Source organism: Electrophorus electricus, chromosome 3, assembly GCF_041902795.1.
Source record: "Electrophorus electricus isolate QZ-2024a chromosome 3, ASM4190279v1, whole genome shotgun sequence".
NCBI classification, from domain to species: Eukaryota; Metazoa; Chordata; class Actinopteri; order Gymnotiformes; family Gymnotidae; genus Electrophorus; species Electrophorus electricus.
This window is the reverse complement of record NC_137499.1, coordinates 8746521-8763345: the sequence shown is the minus strand read 5'-3', so window position 1 is coordinate 8763345 and position 16825 is coordinate 8746521. Positions and strand designations below refer to the sequence as shown.

The 16825-nt window shown below is 44.0% G+C and overlaps 3 protein-coding genes across 8 annotated transcripts in view; 1 reads left to right on the top strand and 2 right to left on the bottom strand.

The window, feature by feature from the left end:
• afg2a (AAA ATPase AFG2A) overlaps positions 1-541 on the bottom strand; it is a 54285-nt gene extending 53744 nt beyond the window's left edge. For all 4 annotated transcript variants that reach the window (XM_081710147.1, XM_081710148.1, XM_081710149.1 and 1 more), the window contains exon 1: positions 300-541. In XM_081710147.1, coding sequence (XP_081566273.1) covers positions 300-453 — 154 coding nt within the window. In that variant the 5' untranslated portion in view covers positions 454-541. The remainder of the gene's footprint in view (positions 1-299) is intronic.
• A 229-nt stretch (positions 542-770) lies between these two features.
• On the top strand, positions 771-8554 carry nudt6 (nudix (nucleoside diphosphate linked moiety X)-type motif 6). 3 transcript variants are annotated; one of them, XM_081710154.1, is made up of 5 exons: positions 771-1008; positions 1264-1467; positions 4821-4876; positions 7000-7054; positions 7876-8554. In XM_081710154.1, exons 1-5 carry the CDS (start codon positions 771-773, stop codon positions 8250-8252), a joined length of 930 nt encoding a protein of 309 aa, XP_081566280.1. In that variant the 3' UTR covers positions 8253-8554. The 3 variants fall into 3 exon arrangements, 1 of the variants encoding a protein (XP_081566280.1); XR_004776736.2 differs by lacking the exons at positions 771-1008; positions 1264-1467; positions 7876-8554 and adding an exon at positions 1474-4738 and having other exon boundaries at positions 6597-7037; XR_014122579.1 differs by lacking the exons at positions 771-1008; positions 1264-1467; positions 4821-4876; positions 7876-8554 and adding an exon at positions 4885-6510 and having other exon boundaries at positions 6597-7037.
• On the bottom strand, positions 6618-16660 carry fgf2 (fibroblast growth factor 2). The gene is made up of 3 exons (XM_027028978.3): positions 16364-16660; positions 13595-13698; positions 6618-9283 (listed from the first exon to the last, which is right to left on the bottom strand). Exons 1-3 carry the CDS (start codon positions 16539-16541, stop codon positions 9098-9100), a joined length of 468 nt encoding a protein of 155 aa, XP_026884779.3. The 5' UTR covers positions 16542-16660; the 3' UTR covers positions 6618-9097.
• Positions 16661-16825: the final 165 nt, after the last annotated feature.

Here is a 16825-nt window from a genome sequence, read left to right as displayed (position 1 = left end):
ATGGAGTGACAGAGATAGCAAGACATGACAAATATCTCTTAAAAGTCTGATTGGCGCATTCTCACACACAAGCACCAACAGCTTCTACATAAAACACTCCCGTCAACAGAAACGATCCGGTCGGTGTCGCATCGTTCTCGGAGTGAAATGAAATGTTTAGAAATGCCCATCTCAGGCGCAGAACGGCAAAACAACGGATGAAAAGCATGGCTTTGCATTCCAGCATGCATGCCAAAGGTCTGTGGCGGTTATGTGTCATTTCTGAGCACTGGCCTTAGCTGACCTAGCCGACGTCTCACCTTTCTCTACGAACTCAGTCACGAGCACACAGCCGCTTCCCTCGCATGCGGAAGAGTCGAAATCGCCAGTGCTCCCCGAACCATCCGTGCTGAGGACCGAGCTGTCTCCATCAAATGCTTTTTTCGACTTCCCTTTGCTTTTCTTGGCTGACATCTTCTTTTACACGGTAACCGGGCATGTGCAAATTAAACCCCACGCCGCTTCGGCTGCGGATAAACTTTCCGGTTTAAAGTTCGTCTCCGCTCCCTCCTTACCGTAAAGGACGGTAAAAACAGGACGCTAGCATTTTATCTCACCGATAAAATGGTCCCGGAAAAACAACAACAACAACAAAAACATTAAAAGTCATAATTCGGAACTGTGTTTGGAAACAATCTGACATTTCACATGGCAACGTGTGAAAACGCTTGTAGATCTGCACGCGCTGTGCGTGCATCTTCAACCGTGCAACCGTCCGCCCGTCCGCCACTATGACGGCGCTAACGCGAGCGCTGCCGTGTTCCATGACGGCCCTAGCTACTCACACGGTTCGGAGGGCAGTTTCAGCGCCGCGACCCTTCCCCGGTTGTGCGCAGCTAGTCCGGTTTCACAGCGCAGAGCGGGCTGACGGCGCGCTTCTGACCGGCGAGGTGGACAGGTTTGGCGGCGTGACCGTACGAGATTTCCCCGCCAATGTCAGCGAGGCTGCGTTCAGCAGTATTCTCCGAGGTGAATGGATTTACCCAATCTGCATGTGCACAAACAGCGCAAAATATGTTGTTTTAAATGTTATTTATTTAAGTTTTCGGTTTTAACATGAACGTCTCATAGAGGCTATATGTAGTAACTTATATTTGCATTATTGCATTGCAGTTCTGTTATAGTTATGCTATTCCAATCCTAAACTCGTATTTCCGTGAGTCTTTCCCTGCCTCTACGGTTGTTTGTGTTTGTAAAGCTTGCTGTTGGTTTCGCACGTGACAGACTCCCTCTCTCGGTGGCGCTCCGAGGGGAGGACGGCCGCGTGGCTGCACGTGCCCCTGTCCCTGTCCCGGTTGGCGGCCGCAGCGGCGGTGCACGGCTTCGCGTTTCATCATGCGCGCAGGGACGCGGCCGTGCTCAGCCTGTGGCTGGGGCCCGGGGAAAGCCGCCTCCCCGGCTACGCCACGCACCAGGTCGGTGTAGCGGGTAAGCGGGGCCCGCGGGGCGGGGATTGTTTATGGATAAAACTGGTATGAATTCCTTCCTGTGTTTTAAAATGCCACCTGAATATCACTTCGGCTTGTAAACAGCAGGGGGCGCTCGACTGTATAGCAGTAGAAATAAACATGTTGGAACATGTCTCTGCAAGGAAACTGTATGCTTAGCACAGAACTGTGAAATTCAGCCCAGGATGGAAAAACAAGAGGAACATTTTGTTTAACCAGGGACAATGAACTTTGGTCAGGGGCTCATAAACGGTCCACATGAGGGGAGATGCCTGCTGTGTTTGTTCGGGGAGGGCAGCTGTGAGTGTAGAGGATTAATGTTCGATTCTACGGTACCTGACCTAGAAAAGCTTGGCCTCTAGTAAAGCACCATGACCAGACAAACACCACGACCAGACATAGTAAAACAAGTTATATTGCTGATGCATTTGAAAGACAGCTTAGAGCCCAGAAGGACTTTAAGACATGCTAAGTTAGATAATATTCTCCTGAACAGGTTGTGAGTTTCAGCTAAGGCAAGCTAACCTTAACTAATTTATCATGGCTACTAGTATGGGTGGTTTATCGCGGCCGTAAATATTTGAGACATAGCCGGTGATGCCAGTTCCTGAATAATGGTGGCTAATGCTGTCATGATAACACACGCTACACACTACACATTAACTACCATCAGTCACACCAGAGGAGCAGACAGGCCACTCTGATTTACTACCTCGGCACCAACCAGCGTGACAGAAATATCTGACACAACTTGTAAGTCTGCCTCTAAACTGACTCAGTCAGGGCCGGACAGGGACAGTTGATCAGTCCGGGAATCTTTCCAGGATTCAGGTCACACATTCACAGCTATGGTATCTACATGATTAGGTGTTTAGTATGGAAGTTTTTATATGTATGTTTAACTATATTTTAACAGCACCCCCATAAACACTGGTGATTCAACACCACGTTTTAACAAAACCAGAATTTAACGCCACGTTTTAACCATACACCGATTTAACACCATGATTCAACGCCACTTTTAGGCAGTTGAACACAGATTATCATTGCTTTTTACTTTTAATCTTAAACACCTTTTTAGTACAAACCAGCTAAAAGTTTGAAAGGCTGCGACATTTCGCTTTCTCTCTTGTCAATCACTTGACTTCTCATCCATTGCAATTTGTTTTATTATTATTAAAACACCCCAAATCATATCAGTGAAAAATGAAACTGTCCAGTTATGCTGTTTTATTATCTTGTGCAGAGCCCAGCTACCGTCACCACATCACACATGCCAAAAAGAAAATGTAATAAAATGTGTGCATTTTTACTTTTAATGCTTACATTTTTTTAAACACTGTAAAATTCTGGTAGAGCGTGCTGCGCACACTTTCACTAAAATAGTTTCCTTCCATGTTTAAATCCCTGTCAATATCTGAACAATTCTCACCACTAGCAAAAGCAAAGTGCGTCCCCTGCTACTGTTTGATTAATGTATTAAAACCACTCAAAACACACGCTCCGTCCGTCCTGAAAGACAGTTGCAGGTGACGATGTATGTAGTTAACGCTACTTGGCACGTGTGCAGCCCACATGAAATGATGCGTTCCTCATTAGAGGAGATGACAGTCCCCTAAACCTGCGGATCCAGGAACCTGGGTACCAAGCTTATATTTGACCTTTGACCTCAGTTCATACGTGTGTAAATTGATGCGGATAATGTCAAACATTTTGAAATTGTATGACATGACCTGGATCGATGGAATGTGGTAGATATCCAGTCTGTGCTATTTATGGTGATTAGCGATTAGCCATTTTTTGTTTCTTTAATTTCCGATTCGGTGCAAAGATAAGGGGTTGTTTTTAGTTTTTCTATTTGAAGATTAGATACAGAAAATCAATTAATGAAAGGTACACGGACATAAACGGTATAACAAAATTGTGGGCCAATTCTTGTTTCTGCTTACTTGTGCACAAAAGAAAAAACAAACAGTGAGCTAATTCAGACATTTTACATAACTAGCTACCTGTCCAGGTGCAGTGTAGCTAATTCTTCATCCAACGCCATCCACACGTAACAATTCTTTCTCTTCTGCAAAAGAACTTAATCAAATAAAATAACTGCAGAAAATCATGTTTCGTGCACTTGGGTAATCAGACAATGGGAAAACTCTAGGTTTTCTGAGTCAAGCAATAATCAGATTTCTATTTTGCAACCAGCCAATAATCTCACAGAAGGATGTGATTTAAATTTCAAACTTCCTGCTGTGGCTTTTGGTGGACATGGACTTACTTTATTGGTAAATATAGATCTTTATATTTTATGGTTATTAAAGGTTACCGATAGTGCGCAATTGAAATTCTTCATTTCCATGAGTTTGTACTGCGTTTCAGAGTCTCCCCAAAAGTGTGTTGGTGTCACTCATACACTGGTCTTGGAACACAGTTCAGCATTAACACACACTGCACTATCACACACTAACAAAGGGAACAGTCCTCTCACTCACACACTGCTCCTGAAACAGTTCAGCGTTAACGCTTACTAACACTACACCAACAAAGAGAACAGTCCTCTCACTCAGCTGGGCTGAAACACCTGAAATATAGTTCAGCATTAACACTTCACTAACACACACCAATACAACACAAACATTATTATTAACATATATAATACATCTCACAGCACAATTTCCTAAAACAACTAAACTACAGCTCAATGGTAGTTTTTAACTGAAAATATTAATATCGGGTGACATTCAAATGTAAGATATCAGATCAGTATCTGTGTGTGCATGCATGGGTGCACGTGTGTGTGTGCAAGTGTGAGAGTGAATGTGTTCATGCGTGTCCATGTGTGTGCAAGTGAGTGAGTGCGTGTGCATGCGTGCAAGTGTGAGAGTGAATGTGTTCGTGAGTGCGTGTGCGTGTGCGTGCGTGTGTGTGTGCGTGCTAGAGGGGAAAGGATTCCACAGTGAACTGTTTTATTGCCCTTTTGTCTATTTACACTATAATGATGTACTCTGTTACATTTGTAACCAAGACTGAAGTTCTTGATGAAATCTCTTTTTTCTCTCTCTCTCTGTCTCTCTCTCTCTTTCTTTCTCGGCCACTATTCCATACACACCCATCTGAAGCTCACTGACCTTTAACAGTCATGGCGTAATAGTGAAATTATGGCATAGAGAAGACGAAATGACGTTTAGCATGTCATAGGGTGACCAGGGCAGGAGATGGACAGGCTGATTAGTTCCAGTAAAACGTAATAAGTGGTAAGTTCATTTTGTATAGTTTGTGTTTAATTGAAAGACAGACAGCATGTATGTGTGTTTTTCTCTGTTGTCCTTTCCAAAGGTGCTGTTGTGAATGAATCCAACCGAAAAGTCCTTGTTGTGCAAGACAGGAACAAGGTACCAACCTCTGAACCTTTCCACCTTTCATACACACACTCTTGCACACTGCTCCTTTGTGTGTTACGCTGTAAAGACTGTAGTTTCATACACACACTCTTGCACATTGTCACTTCAATTTCCAATCGAAATATGAACCAGAAATCAGTTCAGCTTGGCACAGGTGTGCCAATAACACAGAACCCCAGGTTTCTGTGCCATAAAGGTCAGGGGTCTCCTCTGGGTCACAGCCTACGCTGGCACGTGCGCACGTACACGACACCACACGTGAGCGATCCAGGGCTGTGACAGATGCGGCTTGTTCCTCTGCACCAATCCCGTCTCAGCTCAGCCCCGCCTCCGGCTGCTAAATACAGCCCCTCATTATGCGCATATGCGTAAACAGAGCTCACTCCATGCTGGCCCCGCCCCCGGCTACTAAATACAGCCCTCGTTATTCACATATGTGTAAATGGAGCGTTCTCCAGCTCAGCCCTGCCCACAGCTGCTAAATACAACTCTCATTATGCACATATGCGTAAACAGAGCTCACACCAGCTTGGCCCCGCCCCCGGCCGCTAAATACATGCACATATAAATGGAGATCATGGCAGCTCGCCGCTCTGCTTGGTTCCCCGTCATCTGTGACAGGCTGTGGATTTGAGAAGAGGGAAGGGGCGTGTGGGAGTGGGAATGGCTCTCCTCTCCGCTGTTAAGATGAAGAATTCCACTTCCCCTTCACGTCAAGCCCCAGTCGATCCACTGAAGCTCAGAACTTGGGCTGAACAGTTCAACCATTTATAGAGTGTTTGGACCTCTTGGCATGTCCTGTCCACTAAAAAAAAAACATCCCACTTTTTCCAAGAAGTAAATGGAATGTTGGAATGTAGGATTACTTTCGCTCTCTCTCTCTCTCTCTCTCTCTCTCTCTCTCTCTCTCTCTCTCTCTCTCTCTCTCTCTCGTTTGTTCTCTGTCTGGTCAGTGACCGTTAGAGCGGCCCCTGCGCGGTCAGACACAGGCGGCAGTGTGCTCTTGTTCAGGTTACTCAATAACCGGATCTCCAGAGATCCCATAACCCCTGTACCTAAGCTTCCTCAGCCATGGGACTCAACAGGAGCATTAGGTTTCTGTCCACATGAGGTGACGACAAACTTCATCGCAAACATTTGGTTTCCCAACGTGGAAAAGGCCTTTTTGCGTTCAGTTAAAGTCCTTCAAGAATGGTTCTGAATTAAGAACACAAGGCGTATGTAAACAGTGTAAACTGGAAGTGTGATACTGTCTCATATTTGTTCATTCCTGTCCTTCCCCACTGGGCCGTGTGACAGATTTGTGAGGTCGTTTACCTCATTTCTAAACACTGCGCAGAAAAGCGTTTCCTGACCAGCTATAGATCAGCTCGATCTCAAGACCAAGCTGGGCAACCATGCCCTCGGTCCCACACACGCCCATCCTCCCTCAATACACGCTATCATTAACCCCCCCGTTGCTGGGCGAGGCGAGGCGTTCCACCGATATCTTCGCAGCGGTCAGTGAGCCGCAGGATCGGTGCTCTGGTCGTGGACCTTTCCAGATCTGAAAGCCTGAGGAGATTTCACCGCCACGCCGCAGAGTGTGGGCTTTGCTGGCAGAAGTATAGGCAGTGTGCTTCACTGTATGATTCCACAAATGTTGGTTCGAAACGTAGCGTGAATGCAGTTGGTCAAATATATACAAACACCTTTTTTTTTTTTTCCACAGAAATACTTCATACAAAGAAAATACAACTTCAGAGCTTTTATTAATGATATATTTCTGCAGTGTGGTGTTGAAGGGTCTATGTGATTAAGAAACACAACTCAAGTAAGAACTGAATTATATGTAGCAGCACTTCCCTTTGTGTTAAATATCAATTAATAAACATGAAACGGTTTCTGGACATCAGTAGAACGAGATCTATAGCCTTCAACAGAGGAATCTGGATAAGCATACAGTTATGATTGTAACTTTTCTAAAATATAAAGGTATTCTCCAAAAAAAGAAAAGAAAAGCAAACCATAAACGGGACCATAAGCTAAATGAGGAGATTAAAGCTAGCACTACGAAACATCTTACAGAAATCCTTTTCAAAAAAACGCAACACAAGTGACAACATTTGTTTCAGACTGAGAACGTATGGAAGTTTCCTGGTGGCTTGTCAGACCCTGGGGAAGACATTGGTGAGTATCCCACCAGCCGTTCCACATAACCGCGTAGGTGCACCACTACCATGCCGCCTGTACCAGCCATTACGCAACTCTGAGATTCATCTTACATTCTGTTAAGGCCAGCGTTGACAGCATCTAGTGCAGCGACATCTGATACCATAGATTATATATTTACATTTTACCATAAATTAAATGTACTGAAATGCCACTTTTGTTTGGTACATTCAAACATACAAATTTCCATACTAACAAAATCATATTCACCTCACTAGATGAATTTCTAACGTTACACACCTTTTTTCCTCTTATACAAAAATATTTGTCTATGAACATGGGTATTTAATGTAAAAAATATATATAAATGCATTTCTGCTGTTTTATGGTATTATGAGAGTGTAAGGTCAGGTTGACGTCATCCTTTGTGTTAGTCTGTTTGTTCTTTCCATGTCTGTTCTGTCATGTCCGAGTCACAGCTCAGCTCCATGTACGCTACTTCTCCTGGCTTTTATGGAGCTCGTCATTTTAACCACTTTTTAATCCAAATATTTGCCAGATAGTTTTTGCCACGTTAAGAAGTTACACAAACAATGTCCCACAAATGATAAGAAGTTCTTCTACAATGAGAACCTCCCTTAAAAATATCAACTTAGGTCTGACTTTTCTAAATCTTTGTGGTTTTGACCGTATTCAACATTAAAAGACATTTGTTAGAAAGGTCAGTTTGGATTATTCATATGTTGTTTTAGTGTCTCTGTGAATGCTGTACATTAATAATGTGGATCAAACGAAACTTCTTTTCATCTTCCCACATCTTCATGTTACCCCTAAATTAGGTGCTACGGCCATTCGAGAAGTCTTTGAGGAAACAGGTGTGCAGTCAGAATTCCGATCGCTCCTGTGCATCCGCCAGCAGCACAACCACCCTGGAGCATTCGGAATGTCGGACATGTACCTGATCTGCCGTCTCAGTCCACTAACGTACGACGTCAGCGTCTGCCCGCATGAATGTCTGCGATGCGATTGGCTAGGCGTGGCGGAGCTGGCAGAGAGGGTGGATGCCACGCCCATAACGCGGCGCGTGGCTTCTCTGCTGCGCTACGGCCTGGAGCAGGGGTTCAGCAGCGTGGATCTGAGCAGGGAGGACATGCCTGCGGTCTACACCGGCCTCATCTATCAGCTCTACCACAGGAAACTGCCCCCGGGGCATTAATCTAGGCGGTGCGGAAGTGTCCCAGGGGTTAGTTTCATCCCTGTCCTTTTCTGTGCCATTCTGTGCACATGTACTGAAGGCATAGAGTTTGGAAAGACGTCTTCTATGTAAACAGTTTTTACAATAAGCTGCTCTCAAATAGAAAGTCAATAATTATGAGATAAAGCATTTGCCTTAAATACCATTTTTAGTGTAAATATAGTATTTACAATAAAATAAATGGATGTTGTGTAGTATATTGATATAAATGTTATGGACGGCTGATTGAAACAGTAAAAATATCTGCAAATTTTTTTATAGAACCTACAGATTTTTGGTTAAATCCATTTTGTAAAATATTAAAAATCATATTGAAAAAACATAATTTGATCTATACACACTAAAAGTAGACAGAAGGTAGAAATCATACAAGCAGCACAAATTGAACTCACATTATGTAGTTGTGACATTCCTTTGAAACGTGGGTCCCACCTTCAAGACAAGAAGTGCAGTCATAAATGTTGAGGGGCCTTCCCTCCCAACGCGCACCTCTCAAACGCTGGTGTCAGGGTCAAGCTGCAGCAGCAGCACAGCCTTCAAAGAAATAGAAAGCTTTCCACAAAGTTTTCAGTGTTCAAAGCTGCAGTTGATGTTCTGCAGGAAATCCGATGTTTTGCAGTTGCTTCATAAAAGGCTTGAACAAAATAACTGGTGGTGGACAGTATTGATTTGAAAGCAAGTTAAGCAATATTTTTGGTTTAATGTTACACTGGGTTGCGCGAGTGTACCCCCCCCCCCAACGTTCATATCTCCAAAGAGTTTCCGCCTGGGCCCCGGCAGTGAACACCTGTCGAGGTGAAGAGCGCTCAGCTCTTAGCGGACATGGGGAGGAAGAGGATGGCCTTCTGGCCGGGCCCGGTTTTCGAGCCGCTCTTGTACTGTCCCGTCCTCTTCAGGCCCACGTACCAGTCAGGGTATTTACGGGACCTGTAGGTGTTGTAGTTGTTGGCCTCCAGGCGCTCCAGGAAGTAACATTCATCCGTCGTTCGCCTCTAGGAAACAAAATCAGGTTACCAAGACTTTTAAGATGTGTCGAGAATCCTTCAGACAAAATTAGAAATTAGATGGCCAAGAAAGAGCATGGTGCTTGATTGAAAGCTGGTACCCCATAAAAAAATGTAAAAATTGTACTCTTAGCTGATTTTTCAAAGCCATTTACCATTTAATACTAAATATTAAATAATACCAAATATCTGTAGCGAATATTTAATGTTGGTACATCTGCTGGTACCACACTTTTACCAAGTCTTGAGATCTACTTTTATTTTCATTTATCTACTGTCATTGTTTTTGTGTTATTCTCATCATTCTTATCATGTATCATGTTGCTATTGTGAAGTGTCCTTGAGTATCCTGAAAGGTGCTTATAAACCAAATGTATTTATTATTATTATTATAGCAAACTCTTTACTTTCACTAAATCAAGCCTTCTGCATGTGAGAAATTTAGAAAATGCTGTGTTTGCTATGTACTGGTTTGCACTGGCATGGTAATGGTGCGGTACTACACAAAATACTGCATGTGACTGCATCCTAAAGATTCTGACTCTCCCATCCGCTCACACAAGCTCTGGGTAATGTTTGCCCACAGAAGTAGAGTGCGTCAGTCTTTCCTCAGGTCATCAGTGTTCACGATTCTAACATTCACTTTTTGGGAACAGTGTTTTCAGTCAGATTTCATTTCATTCATTAGAAAAATGACATTTTACATGAAAAGTAACATTTTCTTTTCCTTCATAAATTGCTAAAAAGCTCCAGTGACACTTTATTAGTTCATTCCTGTTAAACGCCTCTGTCAACAATATAGTTCTACCAACAGCTCAGTCAAGACACTCTGTCCAGCTTCATTGATAACTGTGCGTGTAAGGAGAATCAAGGCAAGGCTCTCTGGCTGTGACTTCTGACACTAAAGCTCTACTATCAGCCATAGAGCAGAAGAAAGCACTGTTGCAGGAATCTTACCGCCACACGACCAATCAGAGTCTTGCAGGTATATTAGTCAAGACTCAGAAAGTTGGTGTTTAATTTCAATCATTACAAATGCAAACTCAAGTCTGTTAGAAACTCGGAGAGGAATCACATGTCAACTGTAGCACACTGTAGAGAATTTCTACACACAGGCAGCTTTGAACCTGTGTCGGAAGTACGTATGTTATCTAAAAATAAAACATATCAGGCTTGTATTCTTTTCCAAGACAACATCTACTGACATGTTTGTAGTTCTCCAGCATCAGAACACACACTGCATGCCAAATTCATAAGTGCAGTTTTTAATATAATATGAAGCATGAAGAGAAACTACTCCCGGATGAGCACAGAGACGTGTTAAAAGCCCATTCCAAATGGAATCCTGGCCTCAGTGATGCGTTCGATACTGTTGCTCCTAGTAGACATCCCAGCTGAGACTACTAGTCTGAAAGCCTTTAGTGTTGTGTAGCCTTTACAGCCGTAAAGCGTGACCTAGTCAGCAGGTCAAACTGATGTCATCGCTTTGAGCCAAGGCTGCAAGAACTCCAATATTCTTCTAAGTTATGAGGGCATTTCAGTTACCGTCAAGACTGTTATAAAAACTGATGTTGTTACTCTGATCTCTCATTGGATACTCATATATGTAATATTAAAACTGAGTTTTTCCATTTACAGAATTTAGCTAAACTGAGATAAATACTTCATAGATAAATACTGAGATAAGTACTCAACAGATGCAACATTTTTTGCAAACTTCTAATTGGATACTCTCAAAAGTCACTAAATAAATGTAAACAGAATACAGCAGCAAAGATCCTTACAAGCGCAGGAGCATTTGACCATTTTGTAATTTCCGCTCTGCACTGGCTCACAGTTGGATGTCAATTTGAGTTACTCTTGTTGACATATAAAGTGCTTAAATGGTCTGGCCCTACAGTATCAGAGAACTTATTGTATACTATAGCGCACCTCGCATGCTGCGCTCTCAAAATGCAGGGCTTCTCTTAGAAACTAGATAAGATTTCAGATGGGGAAGAGCTTTACTCTATAAAGCTCCTTCCAGAATTCCCAATTTGTAAATCGAAGCTAAAGACACATATTAACTCCAGCCTCTAGTCAGCCTTCTGTATGTAAAGGTGCAGAACCAGGGGCCCCTGGTCACAGAGTTTTCTGGTAATCTGATATGTTGATGCTGTCAACCAGAAACTTCATGCTTTCACTTAGGTTCGTGATGATATGCAGGGTCTCAGAGAGCCCCCACACTGTATTCAGCCTCTGGGCCCTGCCACACTGAGGTCATCTTGTGGCCCTCCCTTTTAGTTCTGCTGCTACAGATATACCTGCCAGAGACACATGCTGATCATTGGCCACTTACAGGCTGTTTGCGTGGTGTTCATATACTGTATGCGGATTGTTTGCATGATGTTCATCTACTGCATGTGGACTGTTCATGTGGTGTTCATCTACTGTATATGGGCTGTTTGTGTGATGTTCATCTGCTGTATATGGACTGTTCGCATGGTGTTCATCTACTGTATATGGACTGTTCGCGTGGTGTTTGTCTACTGTATGCAGACTGTTTGCGTGGTGTTCATCTACTGTATATGGGCTGTTTGCGTGGTATTCATTTAGTGTATGTGGACTGTTCATGTGGTGTTCATCTACTGTGTGCGGACTGTTCGCGTTGTGGTCATCTACTGTATATGGACTGTTCATGTGCTGTTCATCTACTGTGTATGGACTGTTTGCATGGTGTTCATCTACTCTATATAGACTGTTCGCATGATGTTCATCTACTGTATATGGACCGTTCATGTGGCGTTTGCCTGCTGTATGCAGACTGTTCATGTGGTGTTCATCTACGGTTTATGGACCGTTCGTGTGGTGTTTGTCTACTGTATGCAGACTGTTCACACAGTGTTGATCTACTTTATGCGGACTGTTCATGTGTTCATCTACTGTATGCAGACTGTCCGCATGGTGGTCATCTACTGTATATGGACTGTTCGCATGGTGGTCATCTACTCTATACGGACTGTTCGTGGTGTTCATCTATTGTATATGGACTGCTTGCATGGTGTTCATCTACTGTATGTGGACTGTTCATGTGGTGTTCATCTACTGTTTATGGACCGTTCGTGTGGTGTTTGTCTACTGTATGCAGACTGTTCACGCGGTCTTCATCTACTGTATATGGGCTGTTTGCGTGGTCTTCCTCCACTGAATATGGACTGTTCACATGGTGTTCATCTACTCTATATGGACTGTTTGCATGGTGTTCATCTACTGTATATGGACTGTTCGCGTGGTGTTCATCTACTGTATTTGGACTGTTCACATGGTATTCATCTACTGTACATTGGCTGTTTGCATAGTGTTCGTCTACTGTATGCGGCCTGTTCACCTGGTGTTCATCCACTGTATAGGGACTGTTCGTGTGGTGTTCATCTACTGTATATGGACTGTGTGGTATTCATTTCCTGTATATGGACTGTTCAGGCGCTGTTCATATACTGTATGCGAACTGTTCGCGTGTTGTTCATCTACTGTATATGGACTGTTCGTTTGGTGTTCATCTACTGTATATGGACTGTGTGGTATTCATTTCCTGTATATGGACTGTTCAGGCGCTGTTCATATACTGTATGCGAACTGTTCTCATGTTGTTCATCTACTGTATGCGAACTGTTCATCTTTACAGATCCAACCTACATCTTTCTGGTTTATGTGCATATTACTGTGGAGGTGACACCAACACTGGACTAGACCTGCACATTGGTGATCAGCAATCTGAGATGGTGCCAGTGCTGCCAGCAGAAGAATGTTGCCATGTTCTTCCACACAGTCCATCTTCTCCAGTGGATCAGCTGCAGAAACTGCTCACCCACATGTGACTCACTGAAATAGCTCACACTTGTACTGAAATAGCTGCATGGATTATATACAACGTAATACATCATGAACCGAACATAAACTGGCCAAGTTTGAGCTCCTTTGTGAGTCTCAGTTCTTCTCAAGGTTTCTTCTATTCTTCTGCACAGGGAGTTTTAGTTTGCCACGCTCATCTGTGATTTGCTCATTAAGGCGCGTATTGTGCTGTGATGATGCGTGTTGTAAAAAGCACTCTATACATAAATCTACCTTTACTTTGAGCTTAACTCCATGTTTCTGAGAGAAAAACAAAGGGAATGGATACACTGATAATGACAGGATTGTCTTCCAGGAATAAGAAGACAGAGAGATATAAAGGAGTGCTTCACTTCCCTTACCCCTGTTTCAGGCCAGGAAACTTTCCTAAGGCTCCCTCTGGAAGGAGAGTTAGAGAGACTTACTCACCGCTCCAAAAAGCCGCCCGTCTGAGGTCATGGCCAGGTAACGGTTTGCAGACAAGCCTTTGATAACCACCTCTCCCACGGCCGTCGCCTGCAACTGCAGCCGAACTGGGACGGGAAAAAAAATACATAAGGCCCAGTGCTGTGCACAAAAACAACCAAACCTACCTTAGCTCCAGATACAGTCAGCCTGTCCCTCCTGTAGGATTTTCAGTGTTTTGTAATCGCTTACACATGTTTGCATGGCTAAACATCTCCGTTCATCGCAGGATATGAGGACTGTGTTTGGACAGTCTTGAGGAAAGAGACGGCTCGTCTCCTGGTGGGCAGGGGAAAGAAGCATTCTTCAATACTGAGCTAACGGCAATCGCAGCACTCACAGATAAAGTACTTCTGTCCCGTGTTCGGGTTTTTACCCTGAAGCGAGATGGAAACGTCGTGGGCGTTAAAACTACACTACAAGCAGAAGTATGCCTTAGACAAAACCGGGGGCCCAACTGCTGACGTTAAATTCGTATGATCAAATGCATTCATCCATTAATTTCTTAGTTCGTTCAAGTGTATTGTTGCTCTGCTCTTCCATCCTTCTTTGTTCGTGTCAATCGTCTCAGTGATTCTGTCCTTTGTTTCATTCATTCATCCCTAAATGCATTACGTGTGATTCATTCACTCCTTCCTGGCATTCTTCAGCCACTCATTGGTTAGAAGGGCAGCAGACTATTTACCGGACATGACTTTCAGTACCAATGACTAATGTCACTATTACATTTTAGGGAGAGAAACAAACACACACACACACACACACACACACACACACACACACTGGAAGGCTTGTTAAGATTAGTGAGTCACAACAGGTGCTTTGTGCGCGTGACAGAGAGAGAGGGTGGGAATAAAGATAAAGCGAAAGAAAACGGTACTGAAAAAGAAAAAATAATTTGAGAAAGAGAAAATGAGAGAATAGGACTGAGAGAAGGATAAAGGTAGAGACTGAAGGAGAACGGAAGGGCTGAGTCCCATTTTGTATTTTTCCCTCCACCCCTTGTTTCCAAGTGTCTCCTTGCTCTTTAATCTTTCCATATGAAACGGGACAACCCTTCAAGAACCTGAACACACTCAAGAGCACATCACCAGTAGTTGTCAATGGCTTCAACTGGAGTGAACTCTCCTATAGGTGTCCTATTGTGGTTGGATTTCATGTATCAATCAGGACACGGCTTCATTCCTGGGCTACTCGGTGTTCTGGTCTGAACTGATATTAGAGGAGTGGTACTGTTCAGCAAGCTCGCTGGTGGACTGTTCGGTCAAAATTTCGGCCTTCAAAGGTACAGCTGGGACATCAAGATATGCCAAAATGTGGGATCGTCCAGTACAAATTAGTCATAACGATGTAATGATGTAACCGAGGCGTCGGAGCGGTCTAATACTAACGATTCTTTTTGCTCATGAAGAAAAAAGAACATACTGAAATGACAAACTAAAGCTTATTGTAGTTATTGCAATCTTCATTGACGCAGAAAATAGATTTTGGGTTTTTTTTGCTATTTGATCTTTCCAGAGATTCACCAGACGTTCTGAGATATTTCTCCTAACAGCTTGTTAGGACTGTATCTGTGAAAACTTTCATCTGGGAGGCCATGTAGCCCAAACACTTCAGCAGGGGCAGAAACGGGACTGAGACAATGGCAGAGAGAAAGTGAAAGAAAGGCTATTAGCTAGTCAGTCCTCTGGGAAGTTCAGGTTAGGTTCCAATAATCTCAACAATCTCAGTCACCATCCGACTATCAGCAGACACATAAACCTCACATAGACGTAAGCCCACTGTATAATAGTGTATCAGACATTTCCACTTTTACATTTCTGTTCTGCTTCTCTTTGCATTTGATTTTTCTTTAAACGTTGTGCTAACATGATAGAATTATACATAACAATATGTTAAATTGACCATTTGTTGAATTGAGGTTTTAATTTTATAAAACTGGCACTGGATTCAAACACATTTATATACCCTTTCATATTCTCTTTCTGCCCAACCCACCACCCCTTTACACACACACTACTGCTCCGTTTAGGAATGTACAGTTACGTTTGTAGGGTGAAGATGCGAGCCAGGACTGGCACTGGGAGGCCCTGTCTCAGTGGTTCTCAATGGTTTTGTCCCTTACCTTATGCACAATATAATGAGACCCTATTAAGTGTGACTTCCTCAAATAATCATTACAGCACCACAAGAGCAACAACGTGAACATTCTACCTGAAACGTCCCGAGGTCAGTCGAGGACGGTTACATCACTATACAGTAATGAGACGCTCCTCTCCAGGCACTCTCACTGCGTTATTTTCCTGTATCATATCTAAAGTTATATATCTCCAGAACATTCCTGTGGATACACAGGGCTAAGATGGCTGCCTTCAGGTCCTTTCACTTTACTTTAAAACAAGCAAGCAGTGTCTCTGTAACACTTGATGAAAAGGCATCGGCTATGACGCGCTGTAACGCTTTATAGCATTCACAGACATTAACGTCGACAAAAAAAAACAACAACCCAGATTTAAAACCGCAACAAGCACTAAAACATAAACAGCACCCCCCCCCAAAAAAAAAAAAACAACAAAAAAACCCCAGAAGCTGCAGAACATCTACCAGAAGGATCCAGCTTCTTTTTCCTCCCCAGCTCTCTACATAATAACGTAAGGATGCTTGGCTGAACCCCCCCATCCCCGACGCTCTCTGACCGTTCGTGGGGTAGACGCGGTGCCAAGCGGGGCTTACTGTGGGGGTCGCTCTTCTCACGGATGCCGTCCACCCTGCCATCCGGATTGATCCGCAGAAAGTAGCCCCCGTTTTTGCAGTAGAGCCGTTTGGGCTCTTTGAAGCTGCCCGGGGGGAACGCGGCGCTCCCGCCGTCGGCCGGCGTGGAGGGGAGAGTGGTGATATCTCCGGTGGCCATCACAGCAGCCCTCCTGCTCTCTGCTTCTCCTCCGTTCACTGCCCCGGCCGCGGCCCGCCCCCTTTCAGCGCGCCCCAGGCCCCTCCGTGGCCTCTCGGCTAAGCCGCCGCCCCTTCTCCACCCCTCCTCTGCTCTCTCGCTCCTTTTTGTCCTCTGGGGAGAGAGAGAGAGAGAGGGAGGGAGGGAGGGAGGGAGGGAGATGAGGGGGACTCTTGTTGAGCCTCAGGTTGCTGTTTACATGCCCTCACCCCACTAGTGCACAGATCAAACAGGAAGTGGGGGTA

Bases quoted from the DNA above. Each gene is read 5' to 3' on its own strand.
- nudt6 (XM_081710154.1), top strand. From the start codon at position 771: ATGACGGCGCTAACGCGAGCGCTGCCGTGTTCCATGACGGCCCTAGCT. The intron at 1,009-1,263 runs GTGAATGGATTT...CGCACGTGACAG, and splicing joins GTTCAGCAGTATTCTCCGAG to ACTCCCTCTCTCGGTGGCGC. The intron at 1,468-4,820 runs GTAAGCGGGGCC...TCCTTTCCAAAG, and splicing joins GCACCAGGTCGGTGTAGCGG to GTGCTGTTGTGAATGAATCC.
- fgf2 (XM_027028978.3), bottom strand. From the start codon at position 16,541: ATGGCCACCGGAGATATCACCACTCTCCCCTCCACGCCGGCCGACGGC. The intron at 13,699-16,363 runs GTAAGCCCCGCT...TTCCCGTCCCAG, and splicing joins TGAGAAGAGCGACCCCCACA to TTCGGCTGCAGTTGCAGGCG. The intron at 9,284-13,594 runs GTGAGTAAGTCT...TTTGTTTCCTAG, and splicing joins ACGGGCGGCTTTTTGGAGCG to AGGCGAACGACGGATGAATG.